A 14,622-nucleotide genomic window follows, 5' to 3' on the forward strand; every position below is an offset into this window, starting at 1 on the left:
CGCAGTAAGAGGAGCCGAAGATCAGCTGTCTCTGGTACCAAGCCAGCGTTGGACTGTGCCTGTCCAGCCAACTCATGCCCAACACAATGGGCGTGTCCGACAGTCGGGTGACATTAAAACTGATGACTTCCCTGTGGTTACCAAGTTGCATCACCATTGGTGGCGTCTGCTTCACCACCTGCCCCCCTAGCAACTCTCTGCCATCCACTGTGACGACTTGCAGGGGCAGAGTGGCAGGCAGCAGCTTTATAGCGTGCTGCTCCACAAAATCCTGTGCTATAAAGTCTGCGTTGCTTCCAGAATCCACAGAAAGCGGCACTTCGATGGTGACTCCATTGGGTAGCTGGAGAGACGCTGTGAGTTGCACTACTGGTTTGGGTGGGAGGGGGTCCGTGGGTTGCAATATCGCTGGGGACTGCTTCACTGATGCGTCTGGCTGGGCCCCAGTGCCTCTGTCTCCAGCCAGACATCGTCGTTTCCCTGCTGGGCTTCGCTGCATTGTGTGGCCACTTTCACCGTTGCGGAGGCTGCAGTGTGCTTGGAGCTCCTCTGGGGACACTCTTTCGCCAAGTGTTGAGGGCTCTCGCATATGTAACACTTCCTGGTCCCTCTAGGAGGTTTAGTCTTGACTGCTGTCGGTGCAGAGGCTCTGCTAGCTGACTGAGCCCTGGCGCCTCCCACTTCCATAGGTTCCACTCCCCCTCCTGGCGGAGGTGTGGATTGCGCACGCGCTGCTTCCCTTGGAACGAAAGAGAAACTTCTCGCTGCTTCGCGCCCTCCACGTCCTTCATCTCTGCACCATGGACGTTCTTCCAGCCTCACCCCCACAGTCAGCGCCCTTTGGACCACCTCCTGCGTGCTTCGGGGCCTCTCCCCCCTCGCAATTTCATCCTTCACAGCAGAGCTGAGACCCTCCCAGAACAGGTCCCTGACTGGGGGCGAGTCCCGGTCCCATTCCAATGCACTGACCAGCGCAAAAAAGCGGGCGTGGTACTGTCGGACGCTCGCCCTCCCTTGTTTCAGTCCATGAATCTCCCGTCGGGCAAGATCCACATCAATGGTAGACAAAAAACATGCATCCATCGCTTTGATAAAGGCATCTGCACTCTGAAGCGCCGGATCTTTATCCCTCCACAAATTGCGCAGCCACGCCTTCGCATCCCCATGCAAATGGGACAGTATAAACCCCACTTTCTCTTGCTCATCTCTAAAGTCTTTTGCCAGCAGTTGCAGTGCGCACATCACATCTGCTCGAAAGTTGGGGTACTGTTGTAAATTCCCATCGAAGTGAGCCACCAGCCCTCCTGCTCTCCGTGCCAACCCAACCCCCTCCGGTCTGGGTCCTGGCTGCCCATGCTTAACCCATGCTTCAAACCTGGCGTGGAGATCTCGGTAGGCGGCTGCCACATCCTCCTCCCTTTTCTTGGATGCCAGTACCTCCGCATTCAATTGGGTAACTGCCTGTTGCAGCGCTGAAACTTTCTCTGCTTCCGTCATCTTTGCCAACCGTCGTGAGCTTGCTCCCACACACCGATCCCCTCCTCCAGCTGCTTCTGTCTCCGCTGCGAGGTATCAGGTGTCAGAAGCTTGAGAGACGGGTCTTACTGTCTGGGCTGCCGCCCAGTCCCAGCTCACATAGGACCAAGTCAGCCAGCGTTCAGTTTCAAAGAGTCTTTATTGGATTACAGGTTCCATTTCCAAACTGCAACGTGCAGCCCTACTTCTTCTAGGTCAGAACGACGAAGACCCGTCTGAGTCTCCGCCTCTAGCGCACCAGCTTAATACCCTAGCCTTGCTCCACCTCCTGCGCCTTTCCTTCCGTCTCTGGGTCCTCCTGCCCCCCTGGGTCTCTCCTTTCCTACTCTCTTCTGACGCGGATCCCCCTGACCCTTCCGCCTCCTTGCGGCGGGCTTTGGGACTCGGTTCACTCTCTGGGCTGCTGGCTGCGCCAGCTTCCGTTACATTTGAACTTGGCGCGCGCGCCCAACTCTCCACTTTCCTCTTGATCGTTTCCTCGCTCCCCGAGGTGGGCGTGACTACTCCTGACTCATGCCCTCCCTCCTTCTGAAAGTCTCCGGAGCCCGATATCTGGTCCCCTTTCTCCCCGCTGCTCCCGGCTGGGAACGTGGGTCCCGATCTCCAACTGCTGCTTTCTGATCCCTCTCTGGACCCTTCTTCCTGGGGTGTCCCCCTGCTCTCCCCCCTTGCTCTGGCTGCTGGCGCTCCCTTCTGGGAATCCTCGGACTCGCTAGACAGGCTCGGTGATCTCGGGTCGTCATCCCCACTCATCCTTCCTTCGTATTCCTCCCCCTCGCTCTCTGTCTCCTCCCTTCTCTGCGTCTCTGCTCCTGAACCCCTGACAATTCTGTTACCTGTGAGAGGCAGAAGTAAGTGGCCGGCCATTAGTGTATGCTTTTCTTAGCAGTGAAGCAGTACATCTCTAACTACAGATGGGCCTCAGAAAAAGTCTCACCTACTGAATGAATTTTGACATTGGAGCTGTTGGGACTACAGTGGTGCCTCGCAAGACGAAATTAATTCGTTCCGCAATTCTCTTCGTCTTGCGGTTTTTTCGTCTTGCGATGCACGGTTTCCCATAGGAATGCATTGAAAATCAATTAATGCGTTCCTAGGGAAACCGACTTCAGACCAGGTCCGGGGACAGTCTGTCCCCGGACCTCTTCTGAAGGCTGGGGGGGGGACAAGGGCTTTTCTTCCCACCCCCAGCATTTTAAAAAACCCCGGGACAGCGGAGGACTTCTCCGCTGTGCGGGGCTATCTTAAAATGCTGGCGGGCGGCATTTTAAAATCGCCCCGGGACAGCGGAGGACTTCTCCGCTGTCCGGGGCGATTTAAAAGCCCCTGGGAAGGCAGGCAGGGGGGACAAAGACTTTTGCCCCCCGCAAGCCTTCAGAAGAGGTCCTGGACCTCTTCTGAAGGCTGGCGGGGGCGAAAGTCTTTGCTCCCCCCGCCTGCCTTCAAAAGCTGTCCGGCCAAGGCTTCGCGGACCTCTGCCGGCATGCCGAAGCCTGCGCGCGCTGACATTAGCGCGCGCAGGCTTCGCGGAGCGCTCCGCCAGCAGCGGCACCGTTGCCGCTGCTGGCGGAGACTTGCCCGCAAGCCGAAGCCTGCGCGCGCTAATGTCAGCGCGTGCAGGCTTCGCGGAGCGCTCCGCCAGCAGCGGCACCGTTGCCGCTGCTGGCGGAGACTTGCCCGCAAGCCGAAGCCTGCGCGCGCTAATGTCAGCGCGTGCAGGCTTCGCGGAGCGCTCCGCCAGCAGCGGCACCGTTGCCGCTGCTGGCGGAGACTTGCCCGCAGGCGGAAGCCTGCGCGCGCTAATGTCAGCGCGTGCAGGCTTCGCGGAGCGCTCCGCCAGCAGCGGCACCGCTGCCGCTGCTGGCGGAGACTTGCCCGCATGCCGAAGCCTGCGCGCGCTGACATTAGCCCGCGCAGGCTTCGCGGAGTGCTCCGCCAACAGCGGCAGCGGTGCCGCTGCTGGCGGAGACTTGCCGGCATGCCTCTCCTGCCTTCAAAAGCCGTCCGGGATAGCGGGAAGCGCTTCCCTGCTATCCCGGACTGCTTTTAAAATGCTGGCGCTGGGGAGCAAAGCCTTTCGGCCCCCGCCAGCCTTCCTGGACCTCTTCTGAAGGGGGGGGAAGGCTTTGCTCCCCACCGCTAGCATTTAAAAGAGGTCCCTGAGATTTCCCTATGGGCTTTCGTTTTGCGAAGCAAGCCCATAGGGAAATTCGTTTTGCGAAGCGCCTCCAAAACGGAAAACCCTTTCGTCTAGCGGGTTTTCCGTCTTGCGAGGCGTTCGTCTTGCGGGGTACCACTGTACCAATTTTAGAGGGAATCTGAAATATGCTTTAAAACATCACATGGAGCTTAGTCTGGACTATGAGAAAGGGGCTGACTTGTTGAAAAGGGTCAAAAACACTACAAAGCTGGAGTTCCCGCGAGTGAAAGGAAAATATGAAGAAGAGCTGCGAAAGGGACATGGAAGAGACTTGAAGGCCTCGGATATAAGGGCACCAGGTTAATGTGCCAGACTAATGGGGGGGGGAGACTGACAACCCCGGGACCGGGGGGAGGGGACGCTGGAAGAAGATTGGATTGCTTTTATTCTATTGTACTTTTTTTGTATTACTGTTATTAGAAATGTTTTATGAATGTTGGGAAAATGTTGAAATGAAATTACTTGGCTCTTGTTAAAATGTTTAAAGAACTAGGCAAAAAGGTAATGGTTATGAGAAGTTGGTAAAAAAGATTTAAGTTTTAAGCTCTAAGGTCGTTTCTATAAGATAAAATGAGAATAGAGTAAGGTAACGTAATGATAAAATATTATGAATTATGGAAAGGATTTGCTGTGACAATTATTAATCAAGATACAAGAGATGGGAGGAGGAGGAGGTCATGGAAAGAAGGTGATGGAAATTGGAGAATTTGATAAGGATGGTTTTATTTTTTATTTTTCTTCTCATGTTTTTCTTTTTTTTCTTTTTTGTAATCTTGTTTTTTTGTGTATTTTTTAAAAAAATCTTTTGTTTCAATAAATATCATTTTTTTAAAAAAAAGAATTTTGACATTTGAGCTCCTGGCCCCAAGTGCCCTTCCCCAAAAGATGAACCCACAGGTTAGTTTCAAAATTCACAGAATGTGACGAGATGGAGAAAAAGCTCCTTCCTGCTTACCCAGTGGTCTTTCTTTCGTGTCCAATGGAATCTTCTCTTCCTCAGTGGAATACGGGTCCATTTCTGCAAACAGATCCTTTTCATGAAAAAGCAACAAGGATTGAAAACAGAGAATGGAGAGAAAGAATAGAAAAGGAATGGGAGATGCACTTTAGGGTATCAGATATCATTCCTTAGGTGCTTTCCAAAAAAGGTTGGGGAGTTTCAGGATACTCTCTCTCATGTTCAGAGCCCGAGAGTATCCAGAGGACAGTCTCTCTCACCTGCTGCTCTGCCTGCTTCCTCTCCTCTGCCTGACTCAGGAGGAATCCTTCGGCCAGGGCCACCGCCTGGGAACTGGTCTCCGCTCCACATTCCCTCACCCAGCTCTCCATCTCTGGCGGAAGGACAGCCAGGAACTGCTCCAAGATCACAAGATCCAGCATCTGATCTTTCGTATACCTTTCTGGCTTCAGCCACTGACAGTCAAGGCAGTAGAGGCGGCTGCAAACTTCTCGAGGTCCTTTGGCCTCCTGGTAGCAGAACTGCCTGAACTTTTGTCTCTGCGCATCTGAGCAGAGAATGTCCTCCTCACCCAGGATCTTCTTCACAGAGCTTTCCCAGAATCCCTCACTGCTCCCAGTGTTGATGGCATGGTCTCTTCCTGCTTCAGGGCCAGCTGAGTCTTGCTCATCCATCCTGGCTCTCAGGAAGCCTCCAAGAGATCAGAAGAAAGCCCTTGTTCTTCTGCCGCGTTCCGTCTGTCCTAAGTGTGTGCAAATCCTACAAAGCAAATACATTGTTCTGTTATGAAACTGATACATGGCCACAGGAATGACAAAGTTCTCTGAGTAAGCATGGATGAGTCTTGTCAAGAACCAGGGCTGGGCTGGACTACAGCCCAGACTCTGAACTGCCTTCAAAAAAGGAGAAGGAGAAGTCAGCATCTAGTCCTCCTAGAATAAAAGTTACTATACAAAATCTACAGGAAACCTTGGAAATTTCTGTTGGATGAAACCCTCTTCAGCCACAGCAGGTTCTGCACCCTTCCAGCCCTTTGACTTCCTCCCCAAAGAACTCTCTTCCATTGTCTCCTGAGAAGAGACAGAAGCCAGCCAACCTGCCAACTTTGGGGTCCTCTGGGTTGCTCTCCCTCCCCCAATTCAGGGCCCAATTCTTTCCTGCTTCTGCCTCAGTTTCTAGCATTTGGATTCTCCAATGTTCTCAAGACACACTACTGGGGAGGAGTCCCTTTTTCTTAGGTCTGAGGGCCAAAGAACAGTGCTAAAAAGCAAGTATAGAAGGGCTCACATTCCTACTGTGTCTGTTAGCACCCCTCTTCAGCTGCTTCCCCTTTTTCTGGTTTTGTTTAAACATATTTTGTTTAAACAAATCCTTAAATAAGAGACACGGGGGAATGATTAATGGACTTCAATGTCTGTACACTAATGCTCAAAGCATGGGAAATAAACAAGATGAGCTTGAGCTCTTGGTACAGCAAACTAAATATGACATAATAGGCATCACTGAAACCTGGTGGGATAAGTCCCACGATTGGAATGTAATAATGGGGGGATACAATCTATTTCAGAGAAACAGACCAGACAAGAAAGGAGGAGGAGTGGCGTTATATGTCAGGGATGTGTATACCTGTGAAGTGATCCAAGATTTAGAACCTCAAAACCAATGTGAGAGCATTTGGGTCAAAATTAAGGGAGAGAAGAATAACAGAGACCTCATTGTGGGAGTTTACTATAGATCCCCAACCAAACGGAGGACATAGATGATGCCTTCCTGGAACAGATGGCCAAGCATGCAAAAGGAAGGGAGATAGTAGTAATGGGGGACTTCAATTACCCGGATATTTGTTGGATGTCAAACTTAGCCAAGAGCATAAGGTCAAACAGATTCCTCACTGGCCTTGCAGACAACTTCATTGTCCAGAAAGTGGGAGAAGCAACAAGAGGAACAGCCATTTTAGATCTGGTCCTAACCAATGTTGATGACCTGGTTAGTGGGGTAGAAGTGGAAGGATCATTAGGCGCGAGTGATCATGTTCTTCTGAAGTTTACTATACAGCGGAAAGGAGCAGCCAAACATACTAGGACTCAATTTCTTGACTTTAAGAAAGCCGACTTCATAAAACTTAGGGAAGTGCTGGGTGAGATCTCATGGACAGTAATACTAAAAGGAAAGGGAGTTCATGATGGCTGGGAGTTTGTTAAGAGGGAGATAGTAAAAGCACAACGTCAGGCAATACCAATGAGACGGAAACATGGAAGGTGCTTAAAGAAGCCAGGGTGGCTATCTAAAGAACTTTTAACTGAGTTAAGATTAAAAAAGGATGTGTACAAAAAATGGAAAAGGGGGGAAACCACCAAAGAGGAATTCAAACAAATAGCCAGCACGTGTAGACACAAAGTCAGAAAAGCTAAAGCACAGAATGAACTCAGGCTGGCTAGAGAGGTTAAAAGCAACAAAAAAGGCTTTTATGGGTATGTTCGTAGCAAAAGGAAGAACAAAGAAACAGTGAGGTCACTCAGAGGAGAAGATGGTGAAATGCAAACAGGGGACACAGAAAGGGCTGAACTCCTCAATGCCTTCTTTGCCTCAGTCTTCTCCGATAAAGAAAACAATGCCCGACCTGAAAAATTTGGAGCAAATGATTCAGCAAAGGAAACACAGCCCAGAATAACTAAGGAGATAGTACAAGAATACTTGGCTAGTTTAGATGTATTCAAGTCTCCAGGGCCAGATGAACTGCATCCAAGAGTATTAAAAGAACTGGCAGATGTGATCTCAGAACCACTGGCAGTCATCTTTGAGAATTCCTGGAGAACAGGCGAAGTCCCGGCAGACTGGAGGAGGGCAAATGTTGTCCCTATTTTCAAAAAGGGGAAAAGAGAGGACCCAAATAATTACCGCCCAGTCAGTCTGACATCAATACCAGGGAAGATTCTGGAGCAGATCATGAAGCAAACAGTCTGTGAGCACCTAGAAAGGAATGCTGTGATCACCAACAGTCAGCATGGATTTCTGAAAAATAAGTCATGTCAGACTAACCTGATCTCGTTTTTTGACAGAATTACAAGCCTGGTAGATGAAGGGAACGCAGTGGATGTAGCCTACCTTGATTTCACCAAGGCATTTGACAAGGTGCCCCATGATATTCTTGTAAAGAAGCTGGTAAAATGCGGTCTTGACTATGCTACCACTCAGTGGATTTGTAACTGGCTGACTGACCAAACCCAAAGGGTGCTCATCAATGGTTCCTCTTCATCCTGGAGAAGAGTGACTAGTGGGGTGCCACAGGGTTCTGTCTTGGGCCCGGTCTTATTCAACATCTTTATCAACGACTTGGATGATGGACTCAAGGGCATCCTGATCAAATTTGCAGATGACACCAAACTGGGAGGGGTGGCTAACACCCCAGAGGACAGGATCACACTTCAAAACGACCTTGACAGATTAGAGAACTGGGCAAAAACAAACAAGATGAATTTTAACCGGGAGAAATGTAAAGTATTGCACTTGGGCAAAAAAAATGAGAGGCACAAATACAAGATGGGGGACACCTGGCTTGAGAGCAGTACATGTGAAAAGGATCTAGGAGTCTTGGTTGACCACAAACTTGACATGAGCCAACAGTGTGACGCGGCAGCTAAAAAAGCCAATGCAATTCTGGGCTGCATCAATAGGAGTATAGCATCTAGATCAAGGGAAGTAATAGTGCCACTGTATTCTGCTCTGGTCAGACCTCACCTGGAGTACTGTGTCCAGTTCTGGGCACCACAATTCAAGAAGGACACTGACAAACTGGAACGTGTCCAGAGGAGGGCAACCAAAATGGTCCAAGGCCTGGAAACGATGCCTTATGAGGAACGGCTAAGGGAGCTGGGCATGTTTAGCCTGGAGAAGAGGAGGTTAAGGGGTGATATGATAGCCATGTTCAAATATATAAAAGGATGTCACATAGAGGAGGGAGAAAGGTTGTTTTCTGCTGCTCCAGAGAAGCGGACACGGAGCAATGGATCCAAACTACAAGAAAGAAGATTCCCCCTAAACATTAGGAAGAACTTCCTGACAGTAAGAGCTGTTTGTCAGTGGAATTTGCTGCCAAGGAGTGTGGTGGAGTCTCCTCCTTTGGAGGTCTTTAAGCAGAGGCTTGACAACCATATGTCAGGAGTGCTCTGATGGTGTTTCCTGCTTGGCAGGGGGTTGGACTCGATGGCCCTTGTGGTCTCTTCCAACTCTAGGATTCTATGATTCTATTCCTCAGACACTGACCTCTAATAATGAACTATATGTTGTAGATATTGCCATAAACATATTGTGCTATTTCTGTGATATACAAATGACAAGAGAAGACTTAGTCGATTTCTTTGTATCTTTTCTTATTCCTAGTTTTCTCCTTCTGTTTAAACCCACATGCTCCCATGAGGTATTTTCCCTTCTAGGCCCCTCCCAGCCAGAGCAGAGTGTGGGGCTGCAGTGCCTCTGAGGCTCCAGCAGAGGGCGGGAGCCTCTCCCTCTTTCTGATTGGCTCCCAGCCCTTTTGGAGGGAAAATCCAAGGAGGGAAAGAGTTTGACAGAGCCTGATCTGAGAGGGGAGGGGGGGATTTTATTATTGTTTTATAATAATAATGATAATTATTATTATTATTCAGAGAGGTTCTGTCTGAGGGAGAACTGGCTCTGATCTGAGAGGGGAGGGGGGGATTTTATTGTTTTATAATAATAATGATAATAATTATTATTATTATTCAGAGAGGTTCTGTCTGAGGGAGAACTGCCTCTGATCTGAGAGGGGAGGTGGGGATTTTATTATTGTATTATTATTATTATTATTATTATTATTATTATTATTATTATTATTTGGAGAGGTTCTGTCTGAGGGAGAACTGGCTCTGATCTGAGAGGGGAGGTGGGGATTGGGAGAGGGTTTTTCTGAGGCGAAGGAGCCAGTGGAGAGTCTGGGGAGAATATGGAGGCAGGAATTAATCTGGAGGGCTGAGTCTGAGGAGGCAGGAGAAGGAGAAGCTGTGGGAAGACGGACTAAAGCAGGGTCTCCTTCCAGTCAGGAGGGGAGAGATCTCCTAAGAAAAGGAGACCCCCAAACCAAGAACAAGGCCTGAGAGGATCCCCTGGGTCTGTGGGAAATCCCTCAGGAGTGGGATGGCTAAGAGAGAGGCAGATGGGGAGGAAATGCCCCTCGCTCAGGAACCAAAGTATTAGGCAGAGAAGAAAGCTGTGCTGCATTAAAAGTAACTGTAACCCCGGTCATAACTAGGTAAACGAATGAGAGGGAAGGTACAGAAACCAAGTTAAGCCTTTTACCTCCTATTGTAGAACCATTTCTATCATAAACCAAGAACTCAGACACTGCCTGACCTCTAATAATGAACTATATGTTGTAGATATTCCCATAAACTTATTGTGCCATTTTTGTGATATACAAATGACAAGAGAAGACTGGTCAGTTTCTTTGTAACCTTCATTATTCCCATGACTGTTATTATAAAACTCAATTAAAACTTATTCCAAAAAGACAACATGCACTCACAAGCCCCCCCAGTGCTGCATCTGCATAGCAGGATGAGACCATAGAATCCAGAGAAACATTTGTAAAGGGTGCTGAGCGTTGCCAGGAGAGGTTCCCTTGGAGTGGCTAGGCAACCGTCCTCCTTGCCAGGGAACTCAGGAATTACAGCTGGTGGGAAGAGGGTCTCCCAGTAACTCTCAGCACTGGGGGGGGGCTGCCTCTTTCACCCCCACCCATAGCTGTCAAGCATCCCTTATTTGGAGAGACAGTCCCTTATTCCAGCGCCATGTCCCGCTGCTGTCCCTTATTGATGGATGTCCCTTAAATGATGTCCCTTAAATTTCAAAGGAAGCAGCTCCTCTCCCTCCCTCCCTGCCGGCCAGGGAGGAGGGATGCTCCAACTGTGTTGCTTGGCTGTGTTGCTCACCCAATAAGAAGTCTAAGAACGACTGGGGGGTGGAGCTTGCATGCCTTGTGCTGATCAAATCGGCTGCGTTCCCTGGGGACTCGCCTTTGCTCAGCACTTCCCAGCCGAGAGGTGACGGTGGTTTTCCTTGAGGCTTCGTTTGGCTGCTGGCTGGGCTTTCTGCCTTTGGCTCAGAGGGGCTCAGAAGTTGAACATACCTGTGCTGAGTGCTCGGATCGGAATCGGATGGATACGTCATCGACTGCCCACTCACCCTTGCCGGCGAAAAGGTTTGTCTGGAACCGGGGCACATGGTGGGGGGAAAAGAAAGAAGATCTCGTGGGAGGGGGGGCTTTTGAATTTGTTTTGGAGGCTCCTTCGATTGACTTATGGGGGGAAAGAAAGGAGCTGGTTGACTAAAATGGTGGGTGACTGGCGATTTCGTGGCGGGGGGGAGGCTGTGTGTGTGTGGCTAGTTAATGCAAGCTGAGGGGGGGTTTGGAAGCTGGACTGCATTTTGTTGCACGTGCTGCTGCAAACTTTGCAGTGCAAAGCCAGCCGGGGGAGCCATCTTAAGTTGAGGCTGCATAGGCCTTGTGGTGCATGTGATTCAGATTCTATTCATTGAACCTCTGGTTACAAAGTTGGTTGGACAGTGTTCTCTTTTTATATATATAAAATATTTATTAAAGTTTCACAAATTTTATAATCAAACACAACAATGCAAACAAACACAAACAAGAAGAAGTGTGGTATCTGAAGAAGTGTGCATGCACACGAAAGCTCATACCAAGAACTAACTTAGTTGGTCTTTAAGGTGCTACTGGAAGGAATTTTTTTATTAAGAAAAAACAAGTATAATTTCAAATCCTTATTTTCTTAAAACTTACTTCCCCGACCTCCTCATATCTACCCTTTCTGCATTCCACTTTCAAATTTTTAGTTCAGCAAATCCTCACCCGTTGGACAGTGTTCTCGAAGCTACCAGCATGAGTTTGACCAGACTGCAGGAGGACAGGAAGACTGGAGTGCCTGGAACAGGTGAGGCTGCTGGTCCCTTATTTTCAAATCTGTAAGTTGACAGCTATGCCCCCATCCCTCCCAAGGTCCCCTCCCTTCCCAGCAGCTCTTGGATTCCTTGGGTGGGGAGACCTCTGGTGGTTCTCTGTTCAGGGCTTTCTGGTCAGTCTCAGAAGATCATTTGGGCACCTGAGAGGCTGCATGTCTGAACGGGCGCACCTGGGTCAGCCAGGAGTCTGGATAAGACCCCTGCCTGATGAACGGGTGGTGGTGAAAGCTTTCCTTCTAACTGGAGGACAAGGGAGGGTTCACTTGTATCTGGGTCACTGAAATGGATGCAGAAAATCAATTTCTTCCAAAAGTGCCTGGATCTGGTCAGCGACCACTTACTCAAGAACCTTGCTGAGGAAAGGGAGCTTAGCCACTGGCCCGGAGTTAGTTAGGATCTCTGAATCCAGGGAAGGTTTCTTAAGGAGTGGATTCACCCCGCCTCCTCCAAGCAGGAAGGGAGCCCCCACTCCTGCCGGGAGGCATTGACCCCTCCCTGGCCCAGCCAGCCCCCCCTCCCTGCTCTTTCTCATCCTCCAAGAGGGGCTCAGACTGATCCCAGCACTCAGTCCGCATCCTCCAGCCGGACGGACTGAAACTCCACAGGACTCGACTGGGCTCTGGCCCCCCAGGAGACTCCTCGGCTAGTGCAGCAAACTCAAGCCTGGGGGGATGAAAGCCATGGCTTCCCCACAAAGCGGTGAGCAGCCTTTGCTATGAAGGAAGAACAGGCTTGCAGCCCTCCTGCAAAATCACCCGCCTTCCCGCCCCCTGGCTTTGCAGAGAGCAAGGAGGGGGTGCAGGACCCTGGGGGGCACGCATGATCTGAACACGGCCCCCCTGCAGCCCAAAGGGAGGAGAGAGAGAGGAGACTCACCAGATTGCAGCAGGAGCCCCCCAGGCAGCGAAGCTTGCAAAGGAGACACACCAAACATCCACCGCCCCCCCTTGCAGGAAGTGACTAGGGAGGGGCTTTGGATCGGGAGGACCTGGTCCCCCCCCACCTTTCTTTCTGTCCTCTCTAGGAATCCGGTTCCGTTCCGTGTCCCCCTGGCGAAGCCAAGCGCCCCAAGCTCGCCCTTCCCCTCTGCAAAGCAGGCGCCCAGGAGGAGCCCCGTGCGCTGCGTATTTCGGGGTACCCTCCTGGCTGGGCTCTGAGCTGCTCCCTCCCTTGGCAAAAAAACAAGAGGGAAAGCTGGCAGGGGGAGGGAAAGCACAACCCGCGCCCTCCCCCCACGGCTAGACATTGCGATCCACTCCCCCTTCCTTTCAAGCCCATGCTTTAAATTTCCCCCATCAGACAAAAAACCAGCATTTAGCAGGGCAGTGAATGGCTCGTGATCTTAAAAGCCTTTTCAGTGCTCTACTGATTCAAATTTAAGTCTTAAAAGATGACAGGCAAGAACGATAAATGACGAAACAACACACGTTTTCACCACGTATCTCCCAGGGGAGCAGCAGAAAACAAGGAGGTTGGTCAAGGGAGCCTCTGAGTTCAACCATTTGCTGTTCGCAATGCAACGAGTACCGGTATTTGTCTGTGGATGTCTCTGTTTACCGAATCTAACATAAAGAACAGTAGAGGGGGGGGGGGAAACAGAATTATCAGGGTCTGGGGTACCTGCACAGGAGCACCTGGGAAAGATTAGTAGGTGCCATGGCACCCGCATGTGCCCAGTTGGTGACCCCTTACAACACTCGGTTGAACACAAGCCAATTTCTCACGCAATGAATGTAAATAGTTCCTCTCCAGCAGGAGTCCTTTGGTCAAAAGCAGGGGTCAGCAATTTTTTTCAGCTGGTCCACTGTACCTCAGACCTTGTGGGGAGCCGGACTATATTTTGGGGGAAGAAATGAAGAATTCCTATGCCCCCCAAATAACCCAGAGATGCATTTTAAATAAAAGCACGCCTTCCACTTCTGTAAAAACACTGATTCCCTCGGACCAGATTTAAAAGGCGATTGGGCCAAATCCGGCCCCCAGGCCTTAGTTTGACTACCCATTGTCAAGAGTCTTTGCTCAGGCTACAGATCTTTCCACACTAGATGTAGGTTTTGTGCTCACACTGAAGAGTTAGCTGAAGTGAAATAAGGCCTCTGAGCGAGAGTTATCATACCCCAGTTCATGAAGTACCAATGGTACTTTGCTGATGGTAAAGGTGGTGGAGTTGGCTGCAGTCTTCTCGGTCTCCTTTGGCCTCCTGGTAGCAGAACTGCCTGAACCACTGGCTCTGCACATCTGAGCAGAGAATGTCCTTCTCACCAAGGATCTTCTGCACAGAGCTTTCCCAGAATTCCCCACGGCTCCCAGTTCTGAAGGCAACATCAAAAGACAACACGCCCCCCCCCCCAGATCCCCATATGCGAGGCATCTGCAAAGCAGGATCAACGCACTTTAGAATCCTAAGAAGAGGATTTGGGGATGCTCTTCCTCACTGAAGGCGAGGTTGCCAGGGCAATGCTGGACACCCGAGACCTGAAATGGTCTAATGGCCTGGGCACATGGGGCCACTCCAAGGTGATGGGGGCTCTTTCCTGGGGTAGGAGGGAGAGCAGCTCTTGAGGACCCCAAGGCTAGAACCCCCCCCCCTCAGCCTGGTGTGAAAATTGTACTCAGTCAACCACAGTTCTAAATTCCTTCCTTGACCAAAAGCACCAAAAGGCAGGAGCAAACAGGAAGATTCATCTCACAGAAATCCCTTTGGTTGCCATCACATTTGGCGGGGTCACTTCCCTTCTAGGAGGGCTAGACACAGCCTGGAATCAACCCCCCACTGCTCCCAGTTTGATGGCATGGCCTCTTCCTGCTTCTGGGCCAGCGGAGTCTGGCTCATCCCCCTGGGCTCTCAGGAAGCCTCCAAGATATCAGAAGGAAGGAATCCCTTTTGTCTTCTGCCCAGTTCTGGCTGTCCTGAGTAGAGGGACCTCTACTTATT

The 14,622-nt window shown here is 50.4% G+C and overlaps 3 protein-coding genes across 7 annotated transcripts in view; 1 reads left to right on the forward strand and 2 right to left on the reverse strand.

Moving 5' to 3' along the window:
* LOC310689518 (uncharacterized protein) overlaps window positions 1-14,622 on the forward strand; it is an 86,029-nt gene that overhangs the window by 29,635 nt on the left and 41,772 nt on the right. The gene's annotated exons all lie outside the window — the stretch shown is intronic.
* The window catches only part of LOC310689320 (uncharacterized protein), a 34,690-nt gene that overhangs the window by 8,230 nt on the left and 11,838 nt on the right, over window positions 1-14,622 (reverse strand). The gene's annotated exons all lie outside the window — the stretch shown is intronic.
* LOC310689503 (zinc finger protein 165-like) lies at window positions 4,648-12,649 on the reverse strand (the record flags this gene model as incomplete). Of its 4 annotated transcripts, XM_083467293.1 has the most annotated exons (4): window positions 12,564-12,649; window positions 10,724-10,914; window positions 4,955-5,453; window positions 4,648-4,767 (listed from the first exon to the last, which is right to left on the reverse strand). In XM_083467293.1, exons 3-4 carry the CDS (start codon window positions 5,366-5,368, stop codon window positions 4,648-4,650), a joined length of 534 nt encoding a protein of 177 aa, XP_083323419.1. In that variant the 5' UTR covers window positions 5,369-5,453; window positions 10,724-10,914; window positions 12,564-12,649. The 4 variants fall into 4 exon arrangements, with proteins under 4 accessions (XP_083323419.1, XP_083323420.1, XP_083323418.1 ...); XM_083467294.1 differs by lacking the exon at window positions 10,724-10,914; XM_083467292.1 differs by lacking the exon at window positions 12,564-12,649 and having other exon boundaries at window positions 10,724-11,275.

The sequence above is a fragment of the Podarcis liolepis genome (assembly GCF_965112155.1).
Source record: "Podarcis liolepis genome assembly, chromosome: 12".
Classification (NCBI taxonomy): Eukaryota; Metazoa; Chordata; class Lepidosauria; order Squamata; family Lacertidae; genus Podarcis; species Podarcis liolepis.